At 36.9% G+C, this 16,767-nt stretch overlaps 1 protein-coding gene across 3 annotated transcripts in view; it reads right to left on the bottom strand.

Moving 5' to 3' along the window:
* FER (FER tyrosine kinase) overlaps positions 1-16,767 on the bottom strand; it is a 156,563-nt gene that overhangs the window by 121,266 nt on the left and 18,530 nt on the right. For all 3 annotated transcript variants that reach the window (XR_004061501.1, XM_030968860.1, XM_030968859.1), the window contains 2 exons: positions 12,930-13,103; positions 9,468-9,567 (listed from right to left, as the gene is read on the bottom strand). Coding sequence is in view for 2 of the 3 variants with exons in the window: in XM_030968860.1 (XP_030824720.1) it covers positions 9,468-9,567; positions 12,930-13,103 (274 nt within the window). In the remaining variant the exon portion in view is untranslated. The remainder of the gene's footprint in view (positions 1-9,467; positions 9,568-12,929; positions 13,104-16,767) is intronic.

Genomic DNA, 16,767 nt, shown 5'->3' on the forward strand with positions numbered 1-16,767 from the left:
ACTCATTCTGTAGTCTAGTATTTCAATTTCTAATAGAAACTCATTTAAGATTTTACTGCATACAGTACAACACAGTCATCCAGGAAAAGAATGTTTTAGTCTATTTTCAATTAAAAGGCAGATTTGCCAATCCGAAGTTCTTGCAATCATAATTATTAGACTCTTGTGGCCTAATAATCAGCTAAAATAGAAGAAAAATACTGGATGGGACAGTAAACTGAGAAAAATTTCAGCTCATAATGTTCACTTCATCTTTTTTTAAATCGGCATCAATGTACAGTGCAAATGCCTCAGGGAAGCTGACCTTAAGGAAATAAACACTGCAGATAGAGAAAGTTTTCACACATATTTTGGCTTTACAAGAAATAATTATGCCAGTGAGCTCAGGTTTTTCCCCTTTTTCCCAGGTTTTCCAACTCCTTCCAGGTAGACCTTCATTCTGAAGTGATGACAAAGTTTTCATAAAAGACACAACAGAGATCATTATAAAGGCTTAGCTCACAACAGAAAACTAAATTTCTAGATTTATAGCTTCTGGTACTGAAACGTGAGCTTCAGCACACAATGAACACCATCCCATGTAGACACACCAATGACACAATATTACACAAGGCCAGTTTTTGACAATTAATTTAATTTATTTTCAAAAGGAGCCAATGACACATCTGATGTCACAATATATGATTACATCCCTCCAACAGAAACACAGTGAGAAACTTTAAATATGCTAAAATTTTGGAAACAGAAAAACAAAATGAAAAACAGGACAAGGTGACTATCTGCATGAATAACAAGAAGGAAGAAAGTCTTTAAACGTAAATAAAACTGTGGCTAACAATCCACAGAAACTGAGGATTAAAAACATATGCCAGGAGCATAACCATCTCTTGTAGTTCAGGGACTTCAAAAAGTAAATCCAACCAAATTTCTGGGTATAAGTAAGTACAGGAAGAGCAGCAAAGGCAATGTCATAAGAAATGTGGGCAGCAATGACGCTGCCAGGGGAAACCTGGACAGTACCAAAAGTGACTACAGAGTTCTAGGGGCAGACATGAAAAGCACAAGGGATGAGGCTGTGTCCTCCTTAATCCTGCCAGTGAAGAGAAAAGGTGCAAGGAGAGCACTGACAATCCCGGCTGGTAAGTAGCTGCAGAACCAGTGTCAGCCACATGGGTCTGTATTCTACAACCATGGGACCCTTTTTGCAGACCACCATCTGCTTGAAAGATAGGAAGCCCCTTCCTAAGCAGGGTAAAAGTATTTTTGTCAGTAAGATGACTGACCTGATTAGGAGGGCTTCAAACTGGTAACTACACAGGATGGAGAGGGTGACCCACAGTCCTGAGGAAGGAGACTGCTAAGGAAAGGGTACGGTAAGATTGGAAGGGATCAATCCCAAAGAAAACAGAACAGGGAGTGCAGGTGGGCAAGAAGGTCTCTGCAAAGCACCAATGTGAGTAGTCCCACAAATCCTTTCCAGGACCTCAACATGCTGGCATGACATGCCTGCGTATTCCTGCATGTAGTGTAAACGTGGTCAGTTGGGTGTCTGTGTGCACCTATAGGACCAGGACGTTGTCAGGATCATGGAGGCAGAATCAGAGCTATGCAACGCAGAGTTCAGACTCCTGGGGAAAAGCAGTCCAGGAAGCCAAGGAGAGAGCTGTTCTTTACATGAGAGAGTAGCTGGAGTGCATGGAGCACTGCCTCAAGATGGATGAGGGCTGACAAAGAAGGAGCGATCTTGTGGGTTAGGATTAAGGAGAGAACAGGTGAGGTCCCACAGAACACTAAGCAGCTTGGCTCCAGAGTTGCTGCAATTTTCTGGATTAAAATCTCACTAAGTATCACGGTATTTGATTTCAGAAAATTTTTAATTGGAAAAAGAGGAGCAAATCAGAGTTTTTCCTATTTTTCTTTTTTCTTTTTTTTTTTTTTAAGGAAGTGTCCCCTGAATAAGTATGGAAATCTTGAGCATGTAATAATTTTTAAGACAGGAAAAACTTTTCTTCTTCAGTTTGATTTAGAAACTTTTATTTTTGTAAATACCAGCACTAAACTATAAAGCTGTCAATATATAGTGACCTACAATGCATTTCCCATTGTTTATGACTGCAGGTTTTCAATAATTTTCCAGAACTGCATTTCTTTCCATCTACACATTTTTCCAGCATTTTCAACAACACAGATAATTTCTGAGTATTTTGCTGTCTTTACATTTGTTTATCAATACCGAAAGTCCAAAACAGTCACTTCCTTATTTATTTCAACTTTGGAGACATACCTTTTCACAGAGCATTATTTAATAGTGCCTGGAAAAGAACACTCCATTACATTATTTGCTTACATTATAGTAATGAACACACTGAACACATTCTTTACACTCATGAATGAGATGGCCATAGTTTTCAAATAGCTCTTTTTCTAGAAACATATTTTTTAATACAGTAAAATATTTTTACATTACAGAATCATAAAATTTGATTCAGCTGCTCCATAGACTGAAACTGGAGTGGGACAGGGTCTTTATCTCAATTGAATTTTAGTATGGACTAAGCACTTAAATTACAGCAAGTAATTTAAAAGCCTAGATATGACGGGGAAAAAAAAGACTACTTTTATACATCAAACCAACCTAACTATGTATACTTATGTAAATTTATTCTCAATACAGTACATTACACAACTTACAGTTAGTTCTTGAGAAAAAAATAATTGCACCCTGCTTTTGGAGGCAACCTTCTAACTTCTCCAGTTCTATTCCCTCATAGTTTGTTCAATTTCCCAGATTTTTATTGTGCAATAGGAAAGACACAGGTTGTAGAACTTGCCCTGTAATTGATTGTTCTGTATTACCCACTTAACTGATTTCAGGACCTTCCTGATCCAAATTAATTAAATTCCATATTTCATACTATAATACTAAAAACATCTAAATACCAGAGGTGATTATGACAATCACTTCCTTACACAGTAGTTCTTACTGATCCAAAAAAAACCCTCCAGTGACATGACTTTTGAATCATTTGGACTCCCATACTGAGCCTGGCTTCACTTCCCTAAAGCTAGGCTAGGATATTCCAATTGGAAGGGGCCTACAAGAATTACAAAGTTAAACTGCCTAATCAATTCAGGGCTAGCAAAAAACCAAAGCGTGTTTTGGAGGGCATTGTCCAAATGTCTGCTAAACACTGACAGCCTTGGGGCATCACCCACCTCTCTGGGAAGCCTGTTCCAATGTTCAAACACTCTCTCAATGAATTAGTATTTCTAAATGTCAAGGCAGAACATCCCTTGGCACGGCTGTGAGCCCTTCCCATGGTCCTGTCACTGGATCCCAGAGAACAGAGATCAGCACCTCCCTCCCTCTCCACTTGCCCTCCCCAGGAAGCTGCAGAGAGCAGTGAGGTCACTCCTCAGCCTCCTTTTCTCCACAAAGGACAAACCCCAACTCCTCAGCTGCCCCTCACTGGACAGCCCTTCCAGCCCTTCCACCAGCCCCACTGCCCTCGTCCGGGTGCATCCCAGTGCCTGCACACCCTTCCTCAAGTGTGAGGCCCAGAACTGCTCTCAGTGCTCCAGGTGAGGCCTCGCAAACACTAAATACAGAAGACCACCCCCTCTGCTGACTCTCTGGTTGTTCTGTGTTTGATGCACCCCAGATGACATCTGTCACACTGCTGACAGATGTGGAGCGGGCCATTCACCAGCACAACAGGTCCCCTTCTGAAGGGCTGCTCTCCAGCCACTCCACTCCCAATTTAGACTTTTAAATATTCCTATCTACAAAGCAATTTTTATGCAAACTGCTGCCATTAAACTAGGACAGCTTTGACTGTTAGTTCTGTCTCTGGAAACATGCTCAGAAGTTTAGTGGGTGACCAGCCTTATCATCATTCTGCAAAACAAGCTATGCAAACACAGTGGTCTCAACACAGGTTTTACAACACCAAAATCACAAAGACAGACAGAAATAAGATAGGATCTTCACCTGCAATCTCAAAGGTCTTTTCCCTTTTATGTCTTGCAAGATTGTTACATTAATGTGTTTCTTCAACAAGTAAAATCACTTACTCCTTCCTCCACTCAACCAGTTTCTTAGAAGAGGATAGGTTTCTCCCAATTATTACTTGACAAATTAATGATTGAAAATAATAAATAGTTTTGCAACGGGAAAAAAAACCCAAAACTATTTGTGTATATTTAAAGAGTTCAAATTTACAGAATACCACATCTAAATTTCCGAGTAAAGAATCAGTTCACCAAAGCTATCAGCGTAATCTTAAGTAAGTAACATAGCATAAAAATAGCAAAAATGAATGTTCTGTCTTTTGAACTGCTGTCAGATACTGTCAGGGCAAGCTGTTAAGCACATCTAGCCAATTCTCCACCCTGTGCCTGCTGGTCTGTGAGGAGAGCACATCCTGGTGCTGCATGTCTGTGTTAGAGGAAACAGTATGTCCAAGCTGGTCTCACACTCCATAAGAAGCCACCACAAGAAGTCTTTGCACTCCCTGGGGCTTCCTGCTCTAGAAGCTTTATTTTACACGGAAAAAACAACCCTACACCTTCCAAGCAAAAGCACTGGTAGTAAATATGTGTTGAAACACTTGCAGCAGAGCATTAATTTTAAATCTATGCAGGTTGCTGGCCTCTGTGAGTAAGACAGACCAGTTCAGCCAGTGCTACTTGTTTTGTCTTAACAATATGAGAGTTTCAGTCAAAGCTAAGCTTAAAAAAAAGTCTTACTAGGAGTTTCCCTCATTGCAGCAACAACTCCAGGCAACACATAGCACCAGGAAATGCAGCTGTATAATAACAATTTTAAAGGCATCTGAGAATGAATGCATCAACCACCTAATAAGTATTTTCTGACCACTTGGCTATTACAAAGAATAGTGGGACAATAATTTGATTTAATGAAAGCTTTCTAACAGCTCCCTTATTTATCATGGATGTGAGCTTATGCTGCTGTGAAACTTCAGTATGTGCCACAGAAGTCACATCAATTCTGAAGTATTAAATCACCTGAGTTGCAGGGTAAACATTCTTACAGCAGAAGCAATGTGGTATAATGTGGTAGGTGTACACTTAATATTTCTAGGCTCCTCTAAATCACAATGTTGTCAGGGAACACAAGCCTAGAGAAATCTAGTGAAATATTCTTTATGCTGCTGTAGCAGCATAAAATGAATTATGATATTAAATACTTAGAATCCATGTTTTTTTCCTTTACTATTTATTTCAGACCCACTGTGTCATGTAAGAGCACTGCAAAATATTTTCTACATTCAATAAGTACTGAACCAGGAATAAGACTATAATAAACACCTGTAATTAATGTATTTACACAAAAACTGTAATTTTTCTAATGAGTATGTTGTATTAAAATTCAGTATGAACCTCCCAAAGCTACACTGGCTCTGTTCCAACTTGCTATATTTACTGATATATGAGCAACCCTTTTACACTTCAACATCTAACACCAAAATTAGCTACAAAAACAGATGCTAAATTTTATTGATGCACTTCAACTTTTTAAAAACCTGTAATGAACTGAGTAAATTATTGTGTCATGTTATCATTATTTCCTTATTTCTATAGCAGTAAGTAATGCTTAATCAAAAGGTTCAAGGATGAAAATATTTGAAACCCCCACAGACACACTAAACTATACTTAGAGATGCACAATCCTGCAGAAACAAAAATAATCGTGCAAACAGCGAACTTAAGTGGAAGCAGTTACTGGTTCAACCAAATGAGATTCAAAATGTAATGAAATATCACACTTGACATTTACAGTTGTCCTAAAGTCTCTATTTTGTATTCTTAATACATTATTCATTAAATTATTTCAGAAGATTTGTGACTTCTTTGGTGAAACCACGGTTTTTCCATCTGGCACAAATTTTGGCTTGATGTGTTTTTCTACAGCAGCAACATCAACATACCACATTCTAATCACCTTGTTACTCAGCATCACTGATTAGCACAGCCCTGTAAATGCAGACTCATATATACTCTGAGACTGTTACTCTGGTCTGCTGTTGGAAGATGTTCACACTGTTTTTTGTCAGTATCACACATATAGAATGTTTCATAGGGCTGTCCATTTCATTATAGAAAAATAATATAACAAGCTCTTGTCTTATATTTGTTCCAAAGACCCCTGCATGCCCTATGACCCCGATGCCCCAGTTCTGCACAGGAACATGCTCTGCATTCCCACTACACATACTTTGGGGAGTTTTTTTAACAAAGCTTTCTAATCCAGAAGAGACTACAGCATCCAATCTGTCCATAGAGTCCCAAAACCCGAAGCACGCCTCATTAAAGAGGCACTGGACTAGTTCAGCTTGCTGACTTCATCCTCTCTCTGCCTGTTGTCTCTTACCATACATTAAAAAACATAAGAATGAATGTCTGGGGGAAAAAAGGGCAGAAAATTATCATGGAAATGACTAACATCAACCAGACTGCCTGACACCTGGAGCCTCCATGCAAAAGAAAAACCAACCAGACTGCATTTGTGATTCCTGTGGTAATCACTGGTCCAGAAAAGAGCAGCTATGCATGACTTACTGGGGTAAGGGCTAGAACAAACAAAATAAATCACTCATTTCTGATTGAACCATTAGGCAGAGACTAAGGCAGTGCAACCCAGCCCAAGGTGGAAGCGGCAGCCAAGTCTCAGTGGTGCTCCCTCTGCAACACAACTGTCCCACTGCTTCCCCTGGGGCACAAGCAGAAGCAGTGCTAGCAGAGGGTTCCCCAGAACAGCTCCTGGGACACAATCTCAGACACTTTCACCTTCCTCCAAATCTGCACAGCACAAAGTCCTCCATAATGAAGCTCCTGCATTCCTTCAGAAACCAATTCCCTTTTCCCAACTAAAAAACCATCCAAAAATTCCCACCACATGCTTTACCCATTGCCCAAACACTAACAAAACCTGTAACTAACCAGTACCATTATTCAGTCCTTAACACTTACTAATCTTTCCAATGGTCCTCCTAGTGTGCTCACCAAACAATAAAAACACCTGTGACCCTGCATCAGGGTGCCATTGATTCAAAGGGACTACCCACTTCATGGTGAAAAGTATCACACACAGAAATTCAAGTTTACTTGAGACTACTTCCTGATTCCAGAAAATCATAACATCACTTGGAAAGTGATGTTATGTACAAACTTTGTACTGTACAAACTTTGCCAGCCTTTACCCTTATCAGTTAATATCCTCTACTATGTGTGTTTAGCCCAGAGTTTAATATCACTTTTAACAACTCAACTAGAAACCTAGGAAGCAATTGTCTTCACAAGCTGAAGAACCAATTGTACCTTTCACTATTAGCTCTAATAAACCTACTCTCTCACCAGAAAGCAGCTTTGCTATTCTAAAACAAAGCAGAAAAAGTTACTACATTTCAAAATCACTACTCTTGCAAAACAGAGACATTTGTCAGACTACTTTGTGTGATTTTCATTCTTTTCCTGGGGACCAGCTCACGCAGGTGCTGCACAAATTTGCACATAACCCCCAGGGTAAAGCTAAAATTCTATGTCTTAAGAGGCAGTTTTCCCCTTTGGCTCCAGAGAGGCAAGGCCAGTCACTGTCTTACAGACTTGCACAGTCCTTACAGAGGAACAGACTCTGTTTAAAACAACATTTTACATAAATGAACCTGGATGGGCTATTTTAACACATTACTTGCAAGAGCTGATGTCAAAAGATTTTCATTTTTTAACAAAATGATTTTCAGCTCATTTTCAATAATTGTTTATGCCCTCCCACTGTTCTGGTAAGCACTGTTTCTTCTCTTGTTTTCAATAATTCTTGAAATCCTGAAAGACTGAAACAGTTTGTACATTAACAAAAGTAACATATCTTAATAGCACATAATGTGAATCAGCTTAGCTTACTGAATAGAGAATACCCTGGAATAATGAAGCATTGTAATTTTAAGACTTCCCTAACTTTTCACTTCACCAGCAAACCAGTTTGACAACATACAAGTTCAGAAATACCATGACTTGGAATAATTCAAGCAGCCCAGCTGACCTGCAGCTGATAAACTGTAGTAGCCCATCAAATGCACAAGTATTTATAAACAGGAACAGGGCCTGGGATGCAGCAGGAAAGAAGCAATTCTGCAATTTTTGAGAGAAAAATATTTTTATGTGCATCATTGTTTATCAAAGCAAGATTTTAGCAGAAATTAAATTAAGTATGAATTATAATAAGACAAACATGAGATAAAAGCCCGAAAGAGAAGGTCAAAGAAAACCATAGGAGATAAGTGTCTTAAAAATAATTTATGTTTGCTGTCTATCTGAAGAAATATTAATTCAGTTAATCAAAACCACATCAAAACATCACAGCTGCTGACAGACAAAACACTCTTTTATTCCAGTGGGAAAGTATGGTGCTTCAGTAATAGAGAATGACCAAATTAGTAACAGGAAGAGAGGCTAAAACAGGCTAAAAATAACATACTAAGATCCGAACATCCTATTATATTTTCCATGATACATACAACATATTCCAATGCTAAGTAGTTGCTTGAGAATAAACCAAGTAATCAAATTAAGTTACATACAGAAAACATAGAACTGGATGAAACTGACATCAAAGTATGCATTTTTATTTTTAAGTGTTTATGAACTTCAGTGAAAGAAAAAGAACAGTAAAAGTTCAACAGTGCTAAGCGTAACTTATCTCCTGCTGTTTTGTCCAAATTTGAGACAAATTTGGAAAGAAAAATCTCTCCTCACTAAGAGCTACTATAATTATACTACAACAGAACCAAGAAGATTAACTGTCATTTAGACACTCATACAAAACCTGAAGATGGATCTTGGAATTGCACTTACATACTGCCAGTCAATTTTCACTAAAGGAAGAAAAGAAAATCTAAGAAGGACACATAAGAACTACTATTAGCACAATATTTCAATACATAATAGAACAAAGGCTCTCTTTTATCTCATCATTCAAGCACAATTCAAGAGGAATCAAAATCCATGCAGATTGAGCACATCACTCCCTAAAAAAAAATCTCTGTGTGCAAATGACTTATTTTCCTTTTTTAGATGAAGTTGATGTGTTACACTGACAAGAACTGATACTGATGCCACTGTAGCAACAATAATAATTCACAGGCAAGTAGGCTGCAGCTACAACGCAGGTGAGACCAGAGTCCATCTGAGCAATGTCAGATTTCAAAAACATCCACTGAAGGAACACTACAAGAACTTAAAAGAATAACCATTTATATTTTATTAATTTTTAAAAGGTTATACCAAACATACATTATGACAATCAGCCTGGCTTACTTAAGATACTAAATTATCTTTTATATTGTAATCAAGCAGCTCAAAATAAAAAAATTACCTTATTTCATTGTCAGAGTTTTAGCAGACTTGAAAAAAGCATTAATAAATATACAAAATGAAGTAAATCTTACCTTTAGCCACAGCTTCTTTATACTTTTCTTTGGCAGAATTTACTTCTTTTATTAGTTGCCGGTAGCTAGATTTAAGTTTCTCTAGTTCTGTCTTTGTGACCTTTAAAAAAAAGTGAAACATTAAAAGCATTAAAAATACTTATTCTTGACACACTAAAAAAAATAGCATTAGTAAAACAGAATTAACAGAATTTATTATCCAAAATAAGGATGCTACACTTTCCACTGGATTGAGAAAATCTTAATAGGATATTGCATGGTGCAAATTACATGGTGTACATAACATGGTGCAAAATCAAAATCAATAAAAGTATGGAATTAAGTAAGAGGCCTAAGACACAAATCCCCATTCACATCAATGTAATTAAAAAATATTTAGAAAATCCAGCTAATCATCAACATTATTCTATTCCAATTACAAGGCAAAAAAAATCAAAAAGATGCTTAACAAATCATACTGGCTTAGAATGTCCTATGCATAGGAAGGATTTTCTTTTGCACCTAATAAGAAACAAAATTTTTAGACATTACAATTCCTACAATTGACTACGGAACAGTAACTTGGCATGAAATAATCCTATCAATAGCAACATTTAAACCCTTAAAAGGAAAACCAAACCAATAACCAAAAAACCCAAACAAAAACCCAACTACAGAAGCAACTAACCAAATAAAAAACGTCTACCATGAAACTGAGCACTGAACATGACATTTTTGATCACAAAATTAAAGTTTTCTCTTCTACCGCCAGCATTCATTCAGTGTGTGACAAAACTAATGCACTGTTCAGAAATAATCCCAAATAATGAACTTGCAAACAAAACCAGCCATCACAATACCTAATCACCTACCATATATTGTAAGAAAAACAAAAAATTCCAACCAAAACCAAAAATCCAACAGAATAACAGACATCAATTGGAAAATCATGGAAGAGAAATTATTAACTACTTTTAATGAAGGGCTCCTCTCAGTGAATGTGTAGAAAAAGAAGTTCATTTTACTGAAAAACTGTTCCTCTTGCAGCTGGCAGGAAGAAGGCTGAAGTTCACAATTTTCCCTTTTTTCATGATGCAAGGCCCAGATAACACTACTTTCATCAACATCTGAAAACTTAATGAAATTCCTTGAAGATCCAACAAAGGGCTCTCTACAGCTTCTATTTTTGGGCCAACTGTGCAATATTTAATTTGAAGGCAGAAGCTTTTCTTCACATCAATCACATATACTCATCTCATATTTCTACAATCTGTTAATTATATATATCTGCTGTTATTATACACCAATAGAGGCAATATAGGAGAAATAACTTTATGACAATTTGTATTTAAAGACATCATCACAAATGGAGAAAAAGATGCAATTAGGAAGTAATTAAGACCTTAATAATAAGAACAGCTTCTCTTACAGAAAACTGAAAAATAAAACAGGGCACTAGCATTAGGAAACCTTTATAATAACTACATTATGATTCTTAATCTAGATTGTGTTTTTCCAACACATAAAACCAACACCAAGAGCATGTCTGTTCCCAAAGAATACTTAAGGAATTAAGACAGTCAAGGATTACTTTAAACTCCATTTTTATTTCAAAAGGTCTTACCCACCTAATTAGCACAGTACTCTACTTTTTTCCCTTCAAATTTCATGAAGAAAGAAAATTATTCAACATCTTAATGGAAAATGGAATAAATCTACAAGATACAAGTCCATTACATTTGTGCAAAAGCCATGTTATTTACAATTCTTAAGAATCTGCCCCAGAAGATTCCTCATTGTAGAGGTGTCTAGAATAAGAAAGGACGACATACATCCATTTCAACTAAACACATTTTTATGCCATCTTATCCTAAAAATAGGAGCTACACAGACACTGATGTTCACAAACTTTGCATACTGCATTGAGATATAACTGGCATTTTACCTCTGTGCATAACATAATCAGAAATAATACCACAGAACATCAGAAGTCTTTTGAATTTCAGGGAATCATTACTGAAGTGCTCCAGGTACACAAAACCTTGAACAGCGTCAGCTAACAACAGGAGAATGCTATTCGAATACTTCTTTGCAAATTCAGGAAGGGGAAAAAAAGAAAACAACCCCAAAAAAACTCTAACCAAACAACAATGCAAGCTTAATCAGCAGGATGCAAAATACTTTCGTGGCTATGCAACCCATAATAAAATAAAGTTAATATGGTTTGTAATAATCATTTGGCAAGTGCTCAGTATGCATTATGGTTTTTTGGAAAAGTCTTATTTTGAAAAACAATTTTATAAGAGGCTCTATTAGAGTTTGGCCTATTAACAGAAAACAAAACATTGCATAGTCTCTTTTCAAAGTACACCTGAGCTTACAGCACTCTTATTCCATTCAGCCTTTCTTTCTTATCTTTCTTTTTCTCTTTCAGCAATTCTTCATAACTTCTATTATTTCTAACACATGCTACCAGTTTTTCCTCTTCTTCCATTCTGACTTTTTTGAGGTGCACCAGTTCATAAGTAGCAGTAAGTGGTTATTTGGCATGAAGTTTTATCAGATAATGACAGCCTACTGACCATGCATCAAAAAAGACATCCTCATACTCCCTTCCTGAGGAAGATGCCAAGATTCTAGCACACTATGGAAGCAATCTTATTAGAGCCAATGTATTTTACTTAAAATAGTCTTAGTGTAAATACAGAATAGCTCCAAATTCTTCTCAGAACTGGCCCAAGAATCTTTTACTCATCAATCTGTTACAGTGTTACTGCTTTACTCAGATGTTACATTTTAATTACACTACTTCAAATCGCAAATTCTCTGCTGGAAGCAAGATGAAAACAGTGCTTTTCCTTCTCTCAGTAGACCTTTCAGACTATTGCTCTGATTTTTGACATCTGTAGCTAAATTTCCCCCAGAGCATCTGAAACTGTGATTTCTGTCAGCTTTACTGACAAGATACACCACTTTGAACACAAGCAGGATAACAGACATGTCATGGAAAACACTCTGAAGAGTTTTACCTGCAGTCTCAATGTTTAGTTTACACCTGCTTTATATTTTAGAATAGGGACTAGAACCCTGACCCCTCCCAAAAGAGTCTGGACTGCCAAGAGTACTCAAGAACAGTTTACAGCGCCCTGGTCCCATGAATGTCTGAAGTGGAATTAGAACAGGAAAAGAGATGGAATAGAGAAGTGTCACACAAGAATTCATTATCCTCTACTAGAATAACATTTCCAGTTCCATCTGTCCACAGAAATTCATATGGAAGAAACCTTTCCATCTTTGCCTTATCAGCTAGCAGGAAAGAAAATCTATGTAGAAAATGATTAAAATTTTAAACTAAGCATTCTACATATCACCCACTACACTTTTACCACAGCATGAACAAAACCCAAAAAACCCACTCTTAATTTAATATTTTTAAATATAGAGAATTATAATCAACTTATCAAGCACAGATGAATAAAATACCTTGTACATCTCTGCTTCAATTTGTTGATGAACACCTACGAAACTCTTCTTAACTTGCTGCTTATCTTTGATCATCATTGTAAGCCTATGCAAGGGCCCAGAATTAAGATCCTCTGCATGTGTCTTCATTATTTTGCTCAGCTGTTCTGTTTGCTGTACCACAAGCAACCAAGACTATAAAAAAGCCAGAAGAGAAAAGCACTTATTTATTTCAGCTCACAATAACCACACAGTTAATAATAACTGTGGGAAAAGATGCATCATGTTTAAAAAAATTCAGTAAAGCAATTAATTTTAGGCTTACCCAAATGCATTTGAGATCCTCCTGCAACAGCAAAATCATGCCTCAATCTCACTCATAAAATCATAAAAAAGCACCAGAGAGAAAAATACAGTATTGAATATTCACCCTTCAGCACTGTCCCAGTATTTCTGTACACCAAAGAAAGCACTGCAGCCTTATTTTTTTTAAATATACCCCCAACATCCCTGAGAACCTTGTTCCAACATCCTTTGTCCTCCAGTTTCCCCCCACAGCTGCTCTGCCCAAGCTGACTTCCACCTTTGTCTGAATACCTGACAGCAATATGTATTTGAGGGGTGGTGGTTTAAGAGGACACCATTACATCAGCTGCTTCACACAGCAGCATCAGTCAGACCACCAGTATCAAAGCACAGACACAACACCCATCTGTCACTGTAACCCAGCATCCTTCTGTACCCTTGCTTTAATAGCTTCCTTGGACATTCTGTCAGTTTTCAGGACAGCTTAATGTGCTGTGAGTGGCTTTGAATACAGATACACATCTACAGACATCAGAGACACAAATGTGAAATTAAACTTCAGTTCAAATAAAACCTTGGTTACCCTCAAGATTGCTGTCACACACTGGATTCCTTAAAGGTAACTCCCTAACAATGAATGCTGTGCTATAGCTAAGATTTCAGAGTGGCTACATGCCACAGAGTTACAAGGTTTTGAAGACACCTAGCATATGAGTTCTATTGGCATTTATCTTGGCTCTTAATCTGAGATAAAAACTTTAGAAAATAATTTGTTTCTTAGCTTTGAGGTTTCTTTATATCCTGTATACAAACCTATATACCTAATATTTCCATCTCTACATGACAATGCTGCAACAGAAACTGGATTATACAGAACAGAACATAAGACAATTGATGCCCCTATATACTGGGCTATCTTTAAGATTTCTTCCAGCTTGTAAATATCCCACAGATTGGCACAGAGATATCTGGACTGCTTAAAGTGTGGTGTTATAAAATGTCAAGGCCTAAAGCTTTCCTGCTGTGGCTGGAGACCATTTAAGAAGCCATACTGCAAAGCTGCATAGGATAAAACAGCACTGAACACTTGTGAAAAGAGCAGGCCTTCCTGGTTACATAAGAGTTCATAAAAGTGCTCTCAGAGGTGAAAATGTAGTTAGAATCACCCATTTTCCGTAAGGCTGATTTGTTACTGATGAAACAACTACTGTCTGAATCCTGAAAAATCACACCAAAAGCATTTTTCAACAGTACAGGTATTCTAAGGAAATGCTTAGTTTATAAGTCACTAAATGAGCTTAAATAGGCCAGAAACATAGCAATTACTTCCCTTTCTATTAAAAAGAAAATCATGTATTTCCCTGTTCTTCACATCACTGTTTCTATCAGGAAAAGGGGAAAGCGATCTTTCCATAGGGAAATATCAGTAAAGCAGGGTTTCTGTGCTTTATATTATTGTATTTTATTATTTTAAATTAGGAGAAGATGACATGAAAATGCTTCAAAATAACAGAGATTTACATGGGACAAAAAAGCTGGGTGGGAACAGCAGAAAAGGTAAAGAGCATTTCCTTCCACAAAAAAATGACCACAGCTCAACAAATGCAGTAAAATACATTATTGTTTGGTTTAACACTATTTTTCAGACATATACACACACAAAAGAGCAGTCTGGAAGCTGTTAAAAACACCCCTTTTCTAGCATTACCAGTTGCTGCTACCATGCCCTCCAGCAAGTTTGTTGTCTCCACATGAAAAAAACCAGAAGACCGATTTTCCCAAACACCATTTCTTTCTAAGTGCTCACTCTTACTGTACACTTAGAGATCAAATCAAAACAAAACAAACCACAACAACAAAACCAACAAAACAAAATCCATTAAAAATTAAAAAGCTTGCTATTGGGTTTTAATGCCACAAAATGCCAAATAATACCATAATAAAAAACCAGGTATTTTATATCTTAAAAGATGTAAGAAACTAGACTCATTCCCCATATTTCCATCATTCATTGGTTCTGTAAAATGTCAGGAAGAGAGAAAAAATATCACAAAAGATTAAAATAAATTAGAATGAGATTATTAAATAATCAATAATTCAGGCTTTTTAACTGCCAAACCAGTAACATAATGTGTCACTACACAACTGCAAAATCCAAGGTGTCAGTGAAATTATAAGGCAAGCCCATGTAAAAGATCTGCCAGTCCATATGAATATTTTTGCTGTTAAAATGTGGAAAACAGAGAAAACATAGAAATCAGGGATGTGACAGTGAAAAATTACACCTCCTTAAGAGAAAAAAAAGGGAATGAAAAAGATGCTGAAGGACAACTTGAGCACCTTCATTCAAAACAAGATTTCAAAATGTGACATGCACACCTCTTTTCAAGGCAAAAAGAAGATGGCTTAAGTCAGATCTCCAGATTTTTTCTATTCATCTGCTCACAAGAAGTGCCATGTTATTAACAGGATCTGTCCTAGACTGAGATACCTATGTGAAGGTTAATGGTTGTTTAAACCTTATAATGCTAAATACCCTGTGCCAATGAAAAAAAAGGGCAGTATTTCAATTTACAGGGCAAGAATTATTGTGAGGGAGGGAAGCAACAACAGAACGTGTTATATATAAACACTGCAGTTTACATAACAGTGCTGAAGCAGCCCAGCTATAGCAGCCTTCAAGTCACACACAGCCACCTTAAACCTGTATACATCCATCCTGCCGCACAAGGAGCACTCCTGTTTCTAATGCTACACCACAGCCACTGTCCAAGCAGCCATCCAATAAGCCCATGACATAAAAACTGCTTTGTCTGAAATTTAACCTGACCCAGAAAGGGTGTTTTCTGCAGAGAGAAAATGAGGATTCATGCCAGACTGAACGGACTGTGTAACCTCTGCTACAGAACAAGGGCCAAGAACTGAATAAGCCATCAAAACAGATTAGTCTTCTCTTGTCAGTAGAGAATCCAGGTCTGGAGTAAAACTTTCAAACAGGTTTAGATAAGGGAAGTTTGCTTCATTATTACATTTACTTGGAGTTGCTCTAAATCTAAAAGCCAGTAATTTGGAGAATAGCCTTACCTTTTAAAAAAGTCCACACAGTTCTTTTAAACAGAATACAAAATAACCTCACAATTATGAGAAACATCCTGAATTAATGTTTTGTTCTTACAACACATGCTGCAGTGTGAGTAACAGCTGGAATGCTAGGCTTTGCCTTGGTTTCCTGGCATTTTTCTATTTCTGTCACAAATTCTATATAGCATAAACAATAGCTCCTATCTTAAAAGAAAAGCTTACTATAGCGTACTTGATTTCCAAAGCACTAAACAAAGAAGAAGGCTCAACCCATTTATGTAAAATACTGAGTTTCAAGAATCAGCATAGATTCTCATTCAGTTAATTTTTTCAAAGCAAGACTAGAGCTCAACTTATGCATATTTCACTGAGAAACTAAAATAATCAGTTTTAAATACTTTGCCAACATTAACTCTCAAGAAACTGAATGGATAGGAATCCATCTCAAACCAAAAAAACAAAAGTAAACCCA

This window comes from Camarhynchus parvulus, chromosome Z (genome assembly GCF_901933205.1).
Source record: "Camarhynchus parvulus chromosome Z, STF_HiC, whole genome shotgun sequence".
NCBI classification, from domain to species: domain Eukaryota; kingdom Metazoa; phylum Chordata; class Aves; order Passeriformes; family Thraupidae; genus Camarhynchus; species Camarhynchus parvulus.